The sequence below is a fragment of the Girardinichthys multiradiatus genome, chromosome 1, assembly GCF_021462225.1.
Source record: "Girardinichthys multiradiatus isolate DD_20200921_A chromosome 1, DD_fGirMul_XY1, whole genome shotgun sequence".
NCBI classification, from domain to species: Eukaryota; Metazoa; Chordata; class Actinopteri; order Cyprinodontiformes; family Goodeidae; genus Girardinichthys; species Girardinichthys multiradiatus.
Genome location: NC_061794.1, coordinates 36,397,910 through 36,417,785, shown reverse-complemented (window position 1 = coordinate 36,417,785; position 19,876 = coordinate 36,397,910). Strand labels below are relative to the sequence as shown.

Sequence of the window (19,876 nt, the reverse complement as noted above, 5' to 3'; positions counted from 1 at the left end):
TTCCACAAATGTCTTTTTTTTGTCAGCAGAGAAACAAATTATAGGGAACACATGGCTATCGGTGGTCTCATGCTCTCGGGGAAGGTGGTGTCATCTTCCTACATTACCTGGCCCTACCATGCTGAGTGGGCATTTTTAAACACCATACACATTTATTGTCCCTTCCCTTCATGCTGGTGTGCAGGTCACAGTGGGGAAAATATGTTTTCAGCAAATCAACATTTTTTTCTGTAAAAAATAGATAGATAGATAGATAGATAGATAGATAGATAGATAGATAGATAGATAGATAGATAGATAGATAGATAGATAGATAGATAGATAGATAGATAGATAGATAGATAGATAGATAGATAGATAGATAGATAGATAGATAGATAGATAGATAGATAGATAGATAGATAGATAGATAGATAGATAGATAGATAGATAGATAGATAGATAGATAGATAGATAGATAGATAGATAGATAGATAGATAGATAGATAGATAGATAGATAGATAGATAGATAGATAGATAGATAGATAGATAGATAGATAGATAGATAGATAGATAGATAGATAGATAGATAGATAGATAGATAGATAGATAGATAGATAGATAGATAGATAGATAGATAGATAGATAGATAGATAGATAGATAGATAGATAGATAGATAGATAGATAGATAGATAGATAGATAGATAGATAGATAGATAGATAGATAGATAGATAGATAGATAGATAGATAGATAGATAGATAGATAGATAGATAGATAGATAGATAGATAGATAGATAGATAGATAGATAGATAGATAGATAGATAGATAGATAGATAGATAGATAGATAGATAGATAGATAGATAGATAGATAGATAGATAGATAGATAGATAGATAGATAGATAGATAGATAGATAGATAGATAGATAGATGATAGAGGGGCAGTTCAAACCAGATAATGGTAACAACCCAAGGAATCCACACATATAAAGAAATAAAAAAAAATGTGTCCATAAATTAGTTGTAATACATTGGAATACCAATCAATGCCAAGAAAACAGCTAAAATTTGTCAGTATTTTGGAAGCAGATTTTCTCCTTATCGGTGCCAGTTAATATCAGCTGGTTTAGTCCTAACTGATGGCATATAAAAAGGTTTCATACTGCTGAGGTTATACCCAAGAAGTATGTCATCATGGGTGAAAGCAAAACTTTTGTAACCATGCTGTTGCAAAGTATAGCGATAACATTGATCACAGATGTGTTTTTAAACTTGTGTGTTCCTGTGAGCATCATAGAGGACATAATTCTTAGGTGGATAGAACATAGTTTCACCATAAGCCAGCCACAACCAGGTACTCCTCAGAGGATTTTTCAAAGATGCATAAAAAAATCAGAGGAGTCCTCCTAGAGCCAAGGAGCCCTTGATTCACCAAGACGTGATATTAGCAGGTAAATTTCTTTCATGAAAACAATTAATAATACTGTCAATCACATTGGCCTTTATGCAAGCTCAAAGTTCAAGACATGGATAATGGAGGAAAAGCTTGTTGAAGTTTATTAATTGTTTGTTGCTGAACAAGTCAATACAATAATGAGAGAATAAAGTTTTGTAAAATGAAACAAAAATAACATTTTTGGATATTATTGGACTTAGCATATTTAGAGGAGAAATTTTGGAGGACTGATCATTATGATGTAGATCTGCTTTTCAGTATATGCTACTAGCAGACATCATTTAACTGAAGGAAAGATTAATGGAGAAATGCACAAAGACATTCTTGAATCTGAAGATGAAAAGCGGGTTGATTTTCCAGCAAGACTAATATCCCAAACACACAACCACTCAAACTCTCAGTTGGTTTCAGAGAAAGACAATGGCCCAGTCAAAGGAAATAACTGAAGATCAAAGTCCATAGAAAAGGTCTCTGGAACCTTCAACATTTAAAGATAGTTGTGTTTTAAAATCCCATCTGAGAAATGCATGTAACATTTTTTTCTATACATGAGACATCTCAAACTTGCTATTGCCAGAAACACTTTTTTTTAAGTAAGGAATAATTAGACATGATCGATATTTAATCTCTGTTCTATATCACTTTATTAATTATTTTGTAGAGAAGTTTGTGTTTATTTCCCTGTATGTGTGAATTACCTGGGCTAGTAACAAAATCTGCCATTAACCTTATGCCAATAACCTCATTAGAAAGAGACTAAATGAGAAAAATGCTCAGTATTTATATTCACTGTTGTATTTGAGGGTGGGTTTACTGCCTTGAGTCATTCCGGGTGCTGCATTTTAGCCAACACTCATTCAAACAGTGCACGTATCAGCAGGCAAGAGTGTTTTACAGGTGGTGAACATTTAAAAAAAAGTAACAGAAAAAATGTGGTCAAAAATAATAAAAGGGCAAAGTCATTAACTAATCTCATTACCTGAGAGTCTACAGTCCCTCACAAGGCTCCCCTCCCTCAACACAGTCTGACATATAAGCACAAAGAGCAGTTGTTAGATTCACAGTTCAAAAGTGGTGGTGCGTGTCCTCGCCAGCAAATGTGCTCTATAATTGGAAAAAAATGGAACATCTCTGTTCTCAGACACACAAAAAACTGGGCAAGTGTGGGCACAGGCTTTGTGGTCCTAATATACATCATTATATACAATTCAACTTGTCAAAGCATAAAATCAGAACCCTCAGTCATCCGACTAAATGTGGGTGCATGATTGGATTTAAGCCTGTCCCCACACTCAGACTGCCTACTCATACATATGATCATAGTGAACTCACAAATCCTTTGTGAGTTAGTAAAAGTACAACTTTTGTTTTTACATTTGCCTTTTTTAAAACCTGCTCAAGTAATTAATCAAGAATAAAAAAAGAGGATGTTGTAAGAAAGACCAAAACAAGTAATGCTTAAATGTTTGTGGAATAATTTTTTTTTTACATATGAAAATCTGAAAAGTGTATTTCATTTGTTTTCAGCCCTTCTGAGTCAATATTCTGTTGAACAACCAGTTAATGCAATTACACTTTTGGGCCTTTTGTGGTATGTCTCTACCAGCTTTGCACATCTTTTAGACACTGCAAAATAGATTAAGGTCAGTCACATTGGATTTAGAGCATATGGTACCAATTTGAAAGTCTGGCTAGAACTGGTCCATTCTAACACATGAATATACTTTTGAACGATACTATTGTAACTCTTTGTTTAGGGTTGTTGTCCTGCTGGAAGATGAACCTGTGTTCCTGACTCACGTCTTTTACAGTCTCTCAGGATTGATGGCTCCATCCATCTTCCTATCAACTCTGACCAGCTTCCTTGTCCCTACAAAAGATACCTCCTATTGCCTTATGCTGCCACCACCATGTTATACCATAACAATTGTGTGTTCAAAGTTATGCGCATTGTTATTTTTTCTTCATAGAATTGTGGATTGCAGTACTAATAATTGTCAAATAAAGTCCTATCTGATCTGTGGATTTCTGCACTCTCCAGAGCTACCATGGACCTCTTGGCTGCTGTCTCATAAATGCTTTTCTTGTCATGTCTCTGTAGGTTTGCAATTGTCATACTTTTTTCTATTTGTAGATGACAGATATAGCAGTACTATATGAGATGTTCAAAACTGTCTAATAACCTAACCCACCGTTAAACACCACTCCTCTCCACAACTTAAACTCTGACCTGTTTCCTGTGTTTGTTGGTCTTATTGATGCTGTTTATTCACTAATGTTTTCTAACAAACCTCTGGGGCTTTCACAAAACAGCTTTATTTTGGTGAGATTAAATAAAACACATTTTATTTACTAATTAGATGACTTCTAAAGGGAGTTGATTCCACTGAATTTTACTGAGGGGTTTTGTAGTAAGGGGGCTGAATACAAATGCTTACTATAGTTTTTAGATTTTTACTTGTAAAAATCTTGAAAAGCATTTATCATTTTACTTCAACTTCACAATTATGCACTACTTTGTAAGTAAAAAATTTGAAAAGATCAAAGGGGTGTGGATAATTTAACATTATACTTCACATTCTAAAACAGCTTGTGCACGAAACATGTTTTAGCTTGAAATTAGCTTTTTATAGACAAATTTCCATTTTCAATCTCTTTACTATAACAAGGGGGTATACTACAAACCTTGTGTTTCCAGACTTTCACAGAGTTCAGATTTAGCCTCTCCATTTGGCCTCAGGCCTCCTTTGGGGTTGAACTTGTTGGACATGGTGGCTGCAGTGACCACAGCCTTGAGGCTGCGCTTGCGCTTGGGCACATTCTGCTCTGGATGAAAGAGAACCACATAGACCTTGGGCATGTAGAGCATTCCCAGTGAAACTGATGCACTGAGGCTGACAGAGATGGTCAGAGTTGTTGTCTGGATATACATCTGTATTGTGAAAGTGACAGAGGAGAAAGGATATATTAGTTGACAGTTTTTAGAGGCAAATCTTTGCACAGTACTGACATTTCTCTGAACACAGTTGAGGGAAAGATTATCTTTATATAGTACAGATATCCCACCTCTACTGTACCAAAGGTCTGTATGTGCAATTGAAAGCCAATAGTTATATACAGGTCATAAACACTTCATAAAGCCTAATGCGTTTCGTTTTTGCTTCCAAATGCACATTAAAAAGATAACTTTATTATTGCAGATGTGCCCTGTGGTTCAGTCAGTCATTTTCTACCGCTTATTCCATAGTGGGTCACGGGGAAGCTGGTGCCTATTTCCAGCAGTCTATGGGCGAGTGGCAGGGTGCACCCTGGACAGGTCACCAATCCATCACAGGGCAACACACAAACAACTTTGTCTATATGCATGCACTCATTCATACACCTAAGGGTAATTTAGAATGACCAATTAACCTAACAGGCATGTCTTTGGACTGTGGGAGGAAGCCGGAGTACCCGGTGAGAACCCACGCATGCACAGGGAGAACATGAAACTCCATGCAGAAAGACCCCCCCCGGGAATCAAACCCAGGGCCTTCTTGCTGCAAGGCAACAGTGCTACCAACTGCGTTACCGTACAGCCCCTGTCCTGTGGTTCAATGAAACTAAAATTAAAGTGTTTGGCTATGATGAACATTGTTACATTTGGAGGAAAAAGGGGGACACTTGTAAGTCTAAGAATACCATCCCATCTGTGAAGTGCTGAGGTGGATGTATTATGTGTCGATGGTTTGGTGCATGAGGGACTGGATCACTGCACAAAATACATGGCATCATAAGGGAAGAATATCATGGGGAAATATTAAAGCAAGACTACATGACAACAGCCAGGAAGTTAATAATTGGACATACATTGGTTTTACAAATACAAAATGACCTTAAACATACCACCAAAATTAATTACAAAGCAGCTTAATGACAACAAAGTAGGTATTTGACACAAAACTGTAGAACCTAAGTCTGAAAAAACAGGTCACCGGTCTTTTTTAAAGAATGTGTAAATATCTGGTATGTAATACTCTATATACATTTGACTCTTGAATAATTATATCATGTCTTGAGAAAAACACTGAGGTGGTTTATACAGTATTTCACTCAGTACATTTGTTTGGAAAAAGAGGAAGAAATAGATAGCTGCCTTGCCTCATCTTATATTTTTTCTTCTCTAATAAACACAAGACGATGTACAGGGATTGCACAATGAAACTGAAACACCTGGTTTTAGACCACAATCATTTATTAGTATGGTGTAGGGCCTCCTTTTGCGGCCAATACAGCGTCAATTCGTCTTGATAATGACATATACAAGTCCTACACAGTGGTCACTTTCATGTTCATCAAACCAATCTTTCACCAGTCTTGCTGTGTGTATTGGTGCATTGTCATCCTGATACACGGTACCGCCTTCAAGATACAATGTTTGAACCATTGGATGCACATGGTCCTCAAGAATGGTTTGGTAGCCCTTGGCAGTGACGCGCCCATCTAGCACAAGTTTTGGGCCAAGGGAATGCCATGATATGGCAGCCCAAACCATTACTGACCCACCCCCATGCTTCATTCTGGGCATCCATCAGTCTGGGTGGTACGCTTCTTTGGGGCTTCTCCTCACCGTAACTCTCCCGGATGTGAGGAAAACAGTAAAGATGGACTCAACAGAGAACAATACATGTTTCACATTGTCCACAGCCCAAGATTTGCACTCCTTGCACCATTGAAACCGACGTTTGCCATTGGCGTGAGTGACCAAAGGTTTGGCTATAGCAGCCCGGCCATGTATATTGACCCGGTGGAGCTCCCGACGGACAGTTCTGGTGGAAACAGGAGAGTTGAGGTGCACATTTAATTCTGCCGTGATTTGGGCAGCCGTGGTTTTATGTTTTTTGGATACAATAGGGGTTAGCACCTGAACATCCCTTTCAGACAGCTTCTTCTTGTGTCCACAGTTAATCCTGTTGGGTGTGGTTCGTCCTTCTTGTTGGTATGCTGACATTACCCTGGATACCGTGGCTCTTGATACATCACAAAGACTTGCTGTCTTGGTCACAGATGCGCCAGCAAGACGTGCACCAACAATTTGTCCTCTTTTGAACTCTGGTATGTCACCCATAATGTTGTGTGCATTTCAATATTTTGAGCAAAACTGTGCTCTTACCCTGCTAATTGAACCTTCACACTCTGCTCTTACTGGTGCAATGTGCAATCAATGAAGACTGGCTACCAGGCTGGTCCAATTTAGCCATGAAACCTCCCACACTAAAATGACGGGTGTTTCAGTTTCATTGTCCAACCCTTGTATGTACGTAGAAACACAGCTGGGAGACATCCTTCAAAAAAAATAGCTTAGGGTTCTGTCTGGCATTACGTTTGCAAACATCACAAACAAATTGTTTGACAGGAATTGCTAAAAGGGGTTGAGACCCATCAGCAACATTTATTAATGACCAGCGCATGCAGTTCTAACATATGTTATTCTACTAGTTGAGGATGCTATCATGAATCAGCAAAGGATGACAATGACCACAGTGTGTTTACGTAGGTCCAGCATTAAGATTTACAATCTAAACACCACACAAGGAACTGAATTTGGGAATTTGTTCATCTGTGGATAGTGTTTTTGTTTATTAAAGTCATTTGAACTTGAAAATTGGATATGTTTATTGTACAATTTACCTATGCAGTGTTTATATAATTTTATTATTTAATGATACTTTTTTCGTTCCTGCTTTATAGAACTTTGCAGATGTCATGATTTCTACTATGTCCAATTCAAGAATAACTGTCTATTGATCTGGCTTCACTTAAGTTACCAAAAATGTTTCATTCACATTAAGTAAAAAAAGCAAACCTTAACTATGGAGGCTATGATTTGTAATAGTATGGATAAAAAATCTTGTCTTGGCTGAAGCCCAGCACAAATTAAGACCCTGACGTTCATGGCATTTAAAAAAAAAAAAAAAAGCAAGATAAGACAGAAAGATGAACGTGATAAATCCATGTATTCCATCATACTGCACATGAGCATTTTTGGGTGATAGAGGGCGACTGTGGTAATCTCCCAAGAAGATTGCTCTTGCCCTGGGGTGAGTTCGGAACAATATTGCCAGCCCTCTGGAGTGCAGAGTGAAGTCCCTCTCTGAAGGGAGCCAAGACCCTTGTCCACTGTCATAGGACCTGCTGTCGTAAACCTTTCTGGACACCCTCAAATGATGGTCAATCTGCTCCTCTGGAACATTAAAGGTAAAGAGCTGAGGGCAGAATTCAATATGAAATTTCTGGGCTTCTTTGTGGCATTCCTAGTTTAGATCGAGTTGTCCTATTTGCACCAGGAATCTTGTTTACTGTGCAAAACATGTTGACACGAAACAACCTTCAGCAGAGCATGCAAACTCAAAAATTCAAACTATGTGTCATGTCTAGAGTTTTCTGGGAACTGATAAATAAATAAAACCAGTTTTAGAAAAAACAAACAGACCTTTTGTTTTCTTGTGGGAGCAAACAACACATTGGCAGACTAACCCTTATAGTTTTGGCAGAAAGAGCACAACACAATAGTTTGACTGCAGCTACTCATTCAAAATGACCAGCTCATTTTCATTCACATTTGAACCTTTCCCATTTTCTTACGTTACAACTACCCACATCTTTGTATTTTATTGTTGGCTTTTATGTGATAGACACACACAAAGAACAGCATAATTGTGAAGTGGGAAGAAAACATATATGTATATATTTTTGAAGTTTTTATCAAATAAAAAAAGTTAAACGTCACATGCATTTGTATTCAGCTCCATTTAGTGGAATACCCCTAAGGCAAGCCTAGAAGAAAACCTGTCAGAGGCTGCAAAAGATTTGAGACCAAGATCGAGGTTCACCTGCCGTCAATACCATAACACTATACATAAAGTCAGAGCTATAGTAGAAAGGTCATGTTTTAGTGACTGAGTCAAAGCCCAGACCTACAGGGTTTGGACAATGAAACTGAAACACCTGGTTTTAGACCACAATAATTTATTAGTATGGTGTAGGGCCTCCTTTTGCGGCCAATACAGTGTTAATTTGTCTTGGGAATGACATATACAAGTCCTGCACAGTGGTCAGAGGGATTTTAAGCCCTTCTTCTTGCAGGATAGAGGTCAGGTCACTACGTGATACTAGTGGAGGAAAACGTTTCCTGACTCGCTCCTCCAAAACACCCCAAAGTGGCTCAATAATATTTAGATCTGGTGACTGTGCAGGCCATGGGAGATGTTCAACTTCACTTTCATGTTCATCAAACCAATCTTTCACCAGTCTTGCTGTGTGTATTGGTGCATTGTCATCCTGATATATTTTGAGCAAAACTGTGCTTTTACCCTGCTAATTGAACCTTCACACTCTGCTCTTACTGGTGCAATGTGCAATCAATGAAGACTGGCTACCAGGCTGGTCCAATTGAGCCATGAAACCTTCCACACTAAAATGACAGGTGTTTCAGTTTCATTGTCCAACCCCTGTAAGTCCAACAGAGAATCTCTGGCAAGACTTGTAAAATGATTTTTGCTCATGTTCTCCATTTAATCTAACTGGGCTTTAGTTATTTTGGAAAGAAGAATAAGTTACACCCTGTCTTCAAATGTGCATGAGCTGGTAAAAACATACACCAAAACACTTTCATGTGTAATTACAAAAAAAGAGGTTCCACAAAGTATCTGCACAAGGGGACCGAATACAAACAATAAAAACATCGAGTGCTCTTCTCCTTACTCTTTAGAAGTGTGCACTATTTTTTGTTGATCAATCACATTAAAATCCAGGAAAAATATTGAAGTTTCAGGTTGTAATACTCCAATATCTTGGATAGTTTAAAAGATATGGATATGTTTTCAATGTACTGTTTGTAGAATGTATGTCGTCTTTGGTAAATTTAACATATTTATACATTTTTGTATGTAAATAAACAGTAGCTAGTCTAATGGTTGCTGTTTGTTGCTCTGTTGAGCCCGCTCTGATGCTTTTGCCACTGTTGGGTTTTGACTTTTCTTCACTGTGCCATTTAGTGTTCATCTGCATTGCACAACCTCAGAATTAGCACTTTTAAGATATAATTTATGATTCACTTTCAGCTGACAACAACAATCAACAGCTAAAGCAGTTCTGTCCGATTTCACAACATCTATGCCTGTTTGCAAGAATGTAAGTTGATTGCTGCCTCAGTTTTCCCACTCAGTGAATACTTATGGAAACACAAGTACAGAAATCATATCCAAGGAAATTTGAGAAGAATGAATCATCCTGACAATCCGGCTCTAAAAGTCTTGTAATCCCCTCGCTGAAGCTTGTGATGAATGGTGGCGACATTCACAAACACAAGAGGCTGATCCTACACAAAAACATAATTTCAGCAGCCATTTTTATCACAATCAGGTGCAATGGAAACATAAAAGACATCCAAATGAAACACTTCCATACATGTACATGCACCTTTATTGATGTGCTCTAAATTCACAAACGTCAGCATTTGTGCACAGACTAAAATACAGAACTACTCTAATAATTGTGCAAACTTGACTTGTTATTATGGAGTTTTGTCAGATTTGACTTAGAAAGCTTACCTTTTCTGTTGATTGCGAAGTCCCAAAAAAGATGGGGATAAAGGCCAGCCATACAATGCAGGTGGTGTACATGGTAAAGCCAATAGGCTTGGCCTCGTTGAATGTCTCAGGAACTCCCCTTGTTTTGATTGCATAAACTGTGCAGGTGACCATCAGAAGCATGCTATAACCCAGCAGACAGATGAGGGACAGATCTGATATGTCGCATTTCAGTACACCTCGTGACATTTCAGGATTGGCTGTACGCTGGTCCTCATAGTCGATAATAGCTTGTGATGGATCGACCCCAAACCAGATGCATACTCCAAGTAGCTGTACTGATATCAGGCTGAACGTGATGACTAACTGAGAGGCTGGGGAGATTAATCGAGGAGCACTGACAGACATCTTGCCCTGCTCAAAAATCCTGTATATCCGATTTGTCTTGGTTAGCAATGCTGCATAGCTTATACTCATGCCCAGCCCCAGAAAAATCCTGCGCAGTGAGCACACAAACACATCTGGGGTGGAGATCATGAGGAAAGTTGTAGCATAGCACAAAAAGATACCTGTCAATAGTACATAACTCAGTTCTCGACCTGATGCCTTAACAATGGGTGTGTCGTTGTAGCGAACAAATGTAAGAACCACTAGTAAAGTGGCTACGATGCCCAACACTGCAATCAGGACAGGAATGACTGCCCAAGGAGAGCTCCACTCCAGCTTGACAATGGGAATGGGAACGCATCCCGTGTGGTTGTCATTTGGCCGCAAATCAAAGCGGCACATCTTGCAGGTGTAAGTATCTGCCTGATACTGGTAACCGTCACAACTCTCACAATGCCAACAACATGGAATCCCCTTCACTGTCTTCTTGCGCTGCCCAGGACGGCAAGGCTGGCTGCAGATGGAGGATGGAACTTCTTGGGATCCACCAGGCCACTGCAACTCATCAGTCTGAAAAAAATTAAAGGAAAAGAGAGAGGTCAAGATTATTTATTTTACCAATTTGTTCTAGGATTGTCAAACCTCCGTAAGATTATTTACAAATATAGTCATATATCCCTAGTGTTAATTTCTGTTTATTTTGATGACCATGGTTTAAAACTATGAAACTCAAACTTTCTTCAAAACATAACGATATTGCATAAGACAAATACATTTTCATTGTTTTTTTGTTTTTTGAAAAACAGAAAGGTTTTACAATCATGTTCTGTCCTACGTAATCATGGAATGGGAATCACAAAAGGTCATTGTTTAAGAAACTTGCTGTTCAGAGTGCCTTATCTTAACAAATTAATGGAAAGTTGAATGAAAGGATAAAGCACGGCAGAAAAAGGTGCACATTCAATCAGTTGTAATTTACTGTGCATTAATTGTAATCATTTTGGATTGTTTTATATTAACACTTTGTAAGATGGATGAAGATGGGAATCTGAAACCATAGAGTTTAAGGCCCCCAAAATTAATAATTTTCATTAAGGCCACTTTTCTACGTTAAAAATAATTTTTTTATTGGTCTGACTTAATATTGTTATTTTGAATATTGTGTTTTCATTATCTGTAATCGAAGTTGAATCATACTTAACAGAAATAAAGGCTTGAAAACATCAGTCTGTGAAATTAATCTATATAATGTGTTTCACTTAGTGAATTGAGTTACTGAAATAAATAAACTTTTAAATATTATTCTAATTTCTTGTAATGGTCTGTATGTTGTCACTAGGACATCAGGTTTGGCATGGTTCTTATTTTTGGACTGGGCACACAACTGCACATATATTCCCACCATTATTAAACTAATATATCTAATTTATATATATAAGTTGGGAAAAATATTATGATTAAAGCTATAATGTATGTGGCACTAGGGTCATATACTGGTCTAAAATCAGATATTTTTTATGTTTTCCTTTACCCCGGAGACTACTTAGATGTGACAGATCTTGATATTTTTTGTTTTTTATAGGTTTGTTGGAAAACATTAGTGATAACAGCATTATGAAGACCAAAAAACACACCAGACAGGTCAGGGATAAAGATTTCAGCCTTTATGGAAGAGTGGCAAGAAACGAGCTGCTGTCATTAGATGGGATCAAAATGGAACTTTTTATCTAAATATTAAACAGTTTGTGTGGCAAAAAACACTTCATCACCCTAAACACACCATCACAACTGCTAGCATCAAAAGGAAAGCTGGTCAGAGTTGATGGGAAGATGGATGCAGTTAAATACAGGGAAATTCTTGAAGAAAGCCTGTCAGAGGCTACAAAAAGCTTTAGACTTTAGATGAAAATTCAAGAGTGAGTCTCTGGCAATAGAAAATGTATGTTTTCCATCAAATCTCACAGATTTCTGCTGAGATGAATGAGCAAAAATTTCAGTCACCAGTGCAAAGCAGTAGAGACATACACCAAAACACTTGTGTGTGTAATTGCAGCAAGTTGGATTTGCAAAGTAACTTGGGGGGTTGAATACAACCTTACATTAAATATTACGAATTTTTATTTATTTAAAAATTGTTAGATTCTCATCAAACATTGATGCTGGTGGTAATGATCATTGGCACAGCATTATGTCACAAAAAGTAAAAAATGCTGTTTATACAATACAGTAACATATAAAAGAGTAGTCCGTACACTTAAGTAGAGCTGATCTGTCCAGTGCCCGATGATCTTGTATTCTGTAGTGTTATTACTGATCTGGTATTGGTAGATTTCATAGCGACCAGGAGCATCTCCATTCACATTGAAGACCACAGGGGTGCCAGCAATTCCTAGAGAATGGAAGGACAAAGAAAATGTTCTGTTGGAACAAGTGGAAAGTATATGTTAAACTTCAATGTTGAGCAGCACATTCTGAACTTATCGTGTTCTTTTCAAACTGCCTTGAGATTAAATGAGGTTGCAACAAGACCTCACATTGGTGCCGTTATGTTCTTAATGATGAGAACAAATGATGAGAACAAAATAGATGTGGATAGGCGTGACATCCTGGTCTTTTGAGAAGAGCCAGGGCTTCCAACTCCTCATGTTTCCATGTCATTTCCCACTACTTCATTCTGCTTATTGCCACATTGCCTGTTATTTACAAGGTCCCAAATCACTGCTAATGAATGACAGTACTGATTTTCATTACTGCTTTGAGGTCTCTCTCATGTCTCTGCGTTTGGTTTCTAAGGCAATTGAAAATTCCCTCTTGAGCTTCACTACGTAAACTATAAAATTATGTTGTGGGAGAAAGAGGATTCACAGAATCAGAGAAAAGATCCCATCATAAAGCTTCTCTTAGAAAAACACCACTAACAACATCCAAGTATCTGGTCCATTTATGTATTTATAATCTGTATTCCTTTAGAGTGAATTTTCTCAGCTGTTAAAATTTGTACACCATGTTGAAACTAGTCATGATGAATGCAAACATGTCCTTAGTTAACTTACAGTTGGAATTGCTATTTGGACTGCCAACACTTCGGTTTCTGGTGTTTTTGTTTTGTTCAAGACCTTCACAAAAAGAGCTACAAGAAAAAATTATATTTGCATCACTTTAATGAGCCTCACTAATTTGATGATATTGAGCAAAACTCAATGACATTTATTAATATTCATGTATCTCCCTTTTGTTGTGTTTAACATATATAAGTTGAGTGCTTTGTTCAATTGTAAAATGCCACAGTATTGATTCTTGATTGTTGTTTGTAGCTGAGAGTCCACGTTCGAAACATGCAAGTCGGCCTCTGAAACATTTGCATTCACTCTCTTGAGAAGATTTAAGTTTCTCAAAGCTCTCATCAAAAACCTCAGAGTTTTAATTGCATTAGTATTATCCTGTTGCAATTTGGGCATGTCTAAACTAACAGCAGGAAGTCACTGCTATTATGAAGAGTCTTGCCAATGTCAGCAATAAAGGGAATTGATGTTTGTTTCTTTCAACTTGATTGCCTTAATTGATTACTTGCAGTGTTGCAGGAAGACACTGCTGTTTGCATGTTCAGCAAGTAAATGTAAACAAATTCCTTGTTTAATAATCAGGTCACAGCTTTGAATTAACACAGAAAATGTCGATTAGCTTGACTGTTGTGATGCCAGTGGAGGTATAAAGAGAACAGTATGTAGGCTGAGAAGAAAGTCAAAACATATTAGTGTTGGGAAATACACTGCCAGAAATACAGCACCCCCACACACTACTTAGCACACCTGGTAAAGATGCCCTAAAATAAATGGTTGTTATGGAGATGTGGTGACATTGTGTGGTTGCAAGATAGACCAATCTAGCCATACATGTCACAGTTCCAGTTGTTTTAACATTCTTAATTATTTCTCTGAAAGTAGAAATGAAGAAGGTTTGACAGGTAGCTATTTGTCTGACTTGTGAACAATAACACAAATCAAACATACCTAAAAGGCATGCTCTATTGTATTTTCCATTTTCAAAAGAAATAAACCACTATGTCATGTCAGACCACATTAAGCGTGAGCAAACTAAGAGCCTTTCTTCGCTCTCTGATCAACAGAAATAAATTGAGATGTACAGAGAAATTGTCTGATTGACCTGTCAGAAAGTCTTATCTTGTTCCAATAACTGAACCAACCCATGTGCAGTGTTGCCAACTTATCAACTTTATCACTATATATTTAGCAACTTCTTTATTTAGCAACTTGATGTGTTATTGGAGACTTTTGATGACTCGACATGAAGGCAGTTATGGTTACTCTTCACAATGAGCAGAAGGTGCTCTCATGAGAAGCTCAGTCCTAACGCTCCTGTCCTTCCCAGCTGTGGTAAGAGCAGGAGATTTTCACCCCTCTGCGTACAGACTGTATGCAGAGGGGTGAAAAACAATATATATATATATATATATATATATATAGACAGAATATTTCTGTTGTTTCCACTACTAGCCCTTTAAATCTTTACTTCTTATTCTGGAAGACTTTAAAGAGCAAAGTACTTGAGGCAGTGGCATTGATTTTCTTACCCTATCTGCTATAAATTCCCTCAGCTTCATTGTTCAAAAGTATTTCAGTTATTTACTATAACATCACAAAAAAGTAATTCATGAAGATCTAAAGTTTAAAATGCATGGCACTTATCTATTAGACGATACTAAAGGTAATCCTTATTGACTGATTTTGTAAAACATATGATTATGACTTCAGGATGCATCCAGACCCATTTGTTTTTTGTTTTGCACTAGCAGAACTGACCTACTTCCATACTAATAAGCACACTCAGGAGCAGTTATAAGAATCGCATAAAGGTAAAACCCTTTTGAGCGCTGCAGACTGTCCTGTCAATTCCAATTTGGGTTGAAAATTTACAAAGCAAACATAAGGTACAGCTTTTTTCCCCTTCCAAACATAAAGGTTACATTAAGATAGAAATCCAAGCTCAAATTATTATGATTTTCTTTACTTTCTCACATTAGCCCCTCTTCCATTGCTTGTAGAAAGAACAGGCTTTTGAAAAGCCCCAGGTTTTTGAAAGCCCATGTTGCGATTTGATACAAATTTACCCTGTTAATTTCACTTTCATGGGCACACAATCAGTGTTGGGAGTCACGACATTACAAAATAACGGCATTAGTAACTGCATTACTTTTTCGGTAACAGAGTAATGTAACCAATTACTTTTCTCATTTCCATAATGCTGTTGTGATGTTTACAATGTAACGTGAGGCATTACTACAACTTAGTAAGCGGGGTTTACTGCTGCGAGAGATCTGCTTTTCTCTTCAAGAAAAAAGCAGGATGTGGGGGAGTGGGGAGCGGCATGGACAAATAGCTGCATGCATGACACCGATTGGCTGAGAAGGCATCAGGTAGGCAGGTTTTCACTACACAGAAAGTAAACCAACAGCAAAAGAGAAACATGACGATGGAGGGGAGTCTTGTAAATTCAAAGACAGCATTGGAAAGTTGGAAGTATAGGCAATATTTCATGTTCACTAAAGTTAAAGGCGAAAATGTGCATGTGAATTGCAAGTTATGTCCGGGAACGAAGAAATTATCCACCTCCGTGACCAGCACCTCCAACCTTCTGAAGCATCTTGCATTATTCACCTTCCACAACACTTGTGGCTAACAACTTGAGCCCTGCTGCTGCCAGCGCGAGCTCCGACAATCCTACACCGTGCAAACAGAAAAGGCTTGATTTTTCTGGTCAGCAACTTGTAACATCATTTAAGAACTAGTTACTTTATTACTAGTTACTTTATTAAAGTAACATTGCCAACTCTGTTTGAGGTGAAGAGGTCCTGGTCTGAAGTAGGTCTTTTCAGATTTTCCCAAGATTGTTAAGGAGGCAGGGTTGAGCTCAACAAGGCATTGCACCAGCAGCAGCAGTAATAGCACAGATATATGTATATGTGTATAAATGTATTCTTTTTATACCTTCAATTTGTCACAAACAGTAGTTTTAAGATGTTTTTACACAAGAAAGCAGCCTCAAGACTTCGCCTGTGCAGTCAGTTCATCAAGATTATTAGCCTACTTTGAAATGTGCTTTCTGAGTTTTTCGGAGCAGCGTAGCTCCACTTAATGACTATGCTGGCTGCTAAGCTTACCAGGCGGCTGCCTGATCTCGCCCCGGCACTCTGGGACTTTCCTTCCACCTCTTTTCTGTTTGTGGCAACTGAATGTGAATATAGAACGTTTAGTAGACATGTGGTGAATGACCGCAAGTAGCAGAATATAAAACAAAATATTTTTCGCTGGAAATTTGTGACATTTTAATTTATCGCTGGCATTAATTATAAACTGTTTTGTCACAGTTCTGTTAGAACCTTGAACAAAAAAATACACATTCCTCAAAGGTTGTCTTTTCATGTAAACCTAACTTAGTGGAATGTGCTTGTTATAATTTTTCATGGTTTTATGCAGACAGCCCTGCAGGAGGAGAAACCACATTTCCAGGTTTGCATGCAGTTTTCCAGAAGTTCCATGGTCCTCTTCACCCTCATGTCCTGCCATCCACTACTCCACAGTCTACGCATCTTCTACTTTATATAAATATTTGCTTATGATTAGATAGTCAATGTATCAGTTCCCTGTACTTCTGCTCTAATTCAAATCAGTTTTTTCTTAATTTAATAAATCAATTTTTTACTAAAAACATGTTCTGTAGTTATCTGATACGAGTTTACCTGATGATAATAAAGGAAAGCTAAGTGTGTTCATCAGTGTTTAGTAGTTATTGTACATGAATTGTGCAGTTATAAAGGAACAACTCTGGGCAGATGGAGGTTGGTAAAAAAAATTAAATGTAAAAAATGTATTAATCTTTTTCCTGCTTATGGATCCAATGCAACTTAAGAATTAATGGAAAGGATTGACCAACTCTATAACTCTAAAGCTGCTCACCTTCTGTTGTTTATCAGTTGAAACAAAAAAATATTTATTAGATAATAGTCTTTTAAACAAAGTAAAGAAGTAATGCCATCTGCTGGAGTGAAGGTGTATTGCAGTGTTCTTTACAACTTCCCTAAAGGTCATAAGGCTGATTTAAATAAATAGTCCGTGGCTTTTCATTGTGTCCTGTCCTCATCCATCTCAGTGTGGTTTAGCTCATTCACAAAACAGGACAGGTGCAGACTGCAACGAACAATCAGGTCTGCAGAGAGAATCAGCAGGGCTGACAGACCCAGTCCAGGACTTATACAGGTCTAGGGTCAGGAAAAGGGCAGCTTAAATCTCTGCAGACCCCACACACCCTGCATACAAGCTGTTTAAGGTTTTACCTTCAGGTCAGCGCAACACTAAAACCAGCCACCACAGAGACACTTTCTTCCTCCAGGCTGTTTCTGTGATGAACACTTCAGAGATACATAGCTCGTCGTCGTCGTCTTCCGCTTTTCTGGGACCGGGTCGCGGGGGCAGCAGACTCAGCAGAGACGCCCAGACATCCCTCTCCCCAGACATCTCCTCCAGCCCCGAGTCCCCAGCCTCTTTTTCCACCACGGAATGCGTGATGGCAAGATTGAGGAGATCCTCAAAGTACTCCTTCCCCCGCCCGATAATGTCCTCTTCAACATTGCATGGCAGTCAGAGACAGTGCCTCTGGACTGGCAGACTTGGGTGGTGGTCCCCCTTCATAAGAAGGGTGACCGGAGGGTGTGCTCCAACTACAGGGGAATAACACTCCTCAGCCTCCCTAGTAAGGCCTACACCAGGGAATTGGAGAGGAGAGTCCAGCTGACAGTTGAACCTCGGCTTTAGGAGGAGCAGTGTGGTTTTCGTCCCGCTGTGGAACACTGGACCAGCTCTATACCCTCTACAGGGTACTCGAGGGTTCACGGGAGTTTGCCCAACCGGTCCACATGTGCTTTTTGGACCTGGAGAAAGCATTCAACTGTGTCCCTCGTGATGCCCTTTGGGGGGATGCTCCAGGAGTATGGAATCGGGGGACCTTTACTAGGGGCAAACCGGTCTCTGTACAAGCGGAGCAGGAGTTTGGTTCGCATTGCCGGCACTAAGTCGGACCTGTTCCCGGTGCATGTTGGACTCCGGCAGGGCTACCCTTTGTCACCGGTCCTGTTCATAACTTTTATGGACAGGATTTCTAGGCACAGCCAAGAGCTGGAGGGGGTCTGGTTTGGGGACCAGAGGATTTTATCTCTTCTTTTTGCAGATGACGTGGTCTTGCTGGCCCCCTCTAGCCAAGACCTACAGCATGCGCTGGGGCGGTTCGCAGCTGAGTGTGAAGCGGCTCGGATGAGGATCAGCTCCTCCAAGTCCGAGGCCATGGTTCTCGACCAGAAAAGGGTGGCTTGTCCTCTTCAAGTTGAAGGGGAGTTCCTGCCTCAAGTGGAGGAGTTTAAGTATCTCGGGGTCTTGTTCACGAGTGGGGGAAGAATGTAGCAGGAGATCGACAGACGGATCGGTGTGGCTGCCACAGTAATGGGGGCGCTGTGCCAGTCCGTTGTGGTGAAAAGAGAGCTGAGCTGAAAAGCAAAACTCTCGATTTACCGGTCGGTCTACGTTCCTACCCTCACCTATGGCCATGAACTTTGGGTCATGACCGAGAGAACAAGATCCCGGATACAAGCGGCCGAAATGAGTTTCCTCCGCAGCGTGTCTGGGCTGTCCTTTAGAGATAGGGTGAGAAGCTCGGTCCTCCGGAAGGGACTCAGAGTAGATACGCTGCTTCTCCACGTCGAGAGGAGCCAGTTGAGGTGGCTCAGGCATCTGGTTAGGATGCCTCCTGGACGCCTTCCTGGAGAGGTGTTCTGGGTACGTCCCACCAAGAGGAGGCCCAGGGGACGGCCCAGGAGACAGCCCTTTGCTGTGATGACTGAAATATTAAACTTTTGCAGTCTCTTAATGAACCTCTGGGAAGTTCTTTCAAGACCATTTGGAAAACTATACTAAAGTGACCACATCATGAAGCTCATAGAGAGAATGCCAAGAGAGTAAAGCAGTAATCAAAGCAAAGGATGGTTATTTTGAAGAATCCAAAATATAAAAATGTTTAGTTATTTCGCATTTTTGTTTACTACATAATTCCATGTGTTCATTCATAGTTTTGTTGCCTTTGGTGAGAATCTACAATGTAAATAGTCATGAAAATAAAGAGACCCATTAAGTGAGTTTCTAAACCTTTTGACTGGTAGTGGCCAGCCATTTAAATTAATAATATTGCCACTGATAGGGTCTTTAAATGGTTTTACATTTTTAGTGTATTGTCAATTTATGCAAGACCCACATTTGAAACAGCCTTGTAGGTCATGGGTTATCAGGGTTGTTTCTGGGGTTTTAGGTTCCAGAAAAGCTATAACCATATCCGTAATTTTTTAACCTCTCTTAGACGTAATCATTGGGGGTCATTTAAAAATCCTTTGTAATTCGAAGGCCAGTGCCAGTGTTTCAT

General features: G+C 39.0%; 1 protein-coding gene across 3 annotated transcripts in view; it reads right to left on the bottom strand.

Annotated features, from left to right (window-relative positions):
- The window catches only part of LOC124875296 (metabotropic glutamate receptor 4-like), a 302,423-nt gene that overhangs the window by 6,177 nt on the left and 276,370 nt on the right, over positions 1–19,876 (bottom strand). For 2 of the 3 annotated variants that reach the window (XM_047377369.1, XM_047377378.1), the window contains 3 exons: positions 12,649–12,785; positions 10,031–10,966; positions 4,125–4,371 (listed from right to left, as the gene is read on the bottom strand). In XM_047377369.1, the coding sequence (XP_047233325.1) occupies positions 4,125–4,371; positions 10,031–10,966; positions 12,649–12,785 (1,320 nt within the window). Of the gene's footprint in view, positions 1–2,418; positions 2,465–4,124; positions 4,372–10,030; positions 10,967–12,648; positions 12,786–19,876 lie in introns of all 3 variants that reach the window. The other variant, XM_047377387.1, reaches the window with a different exon arrangement.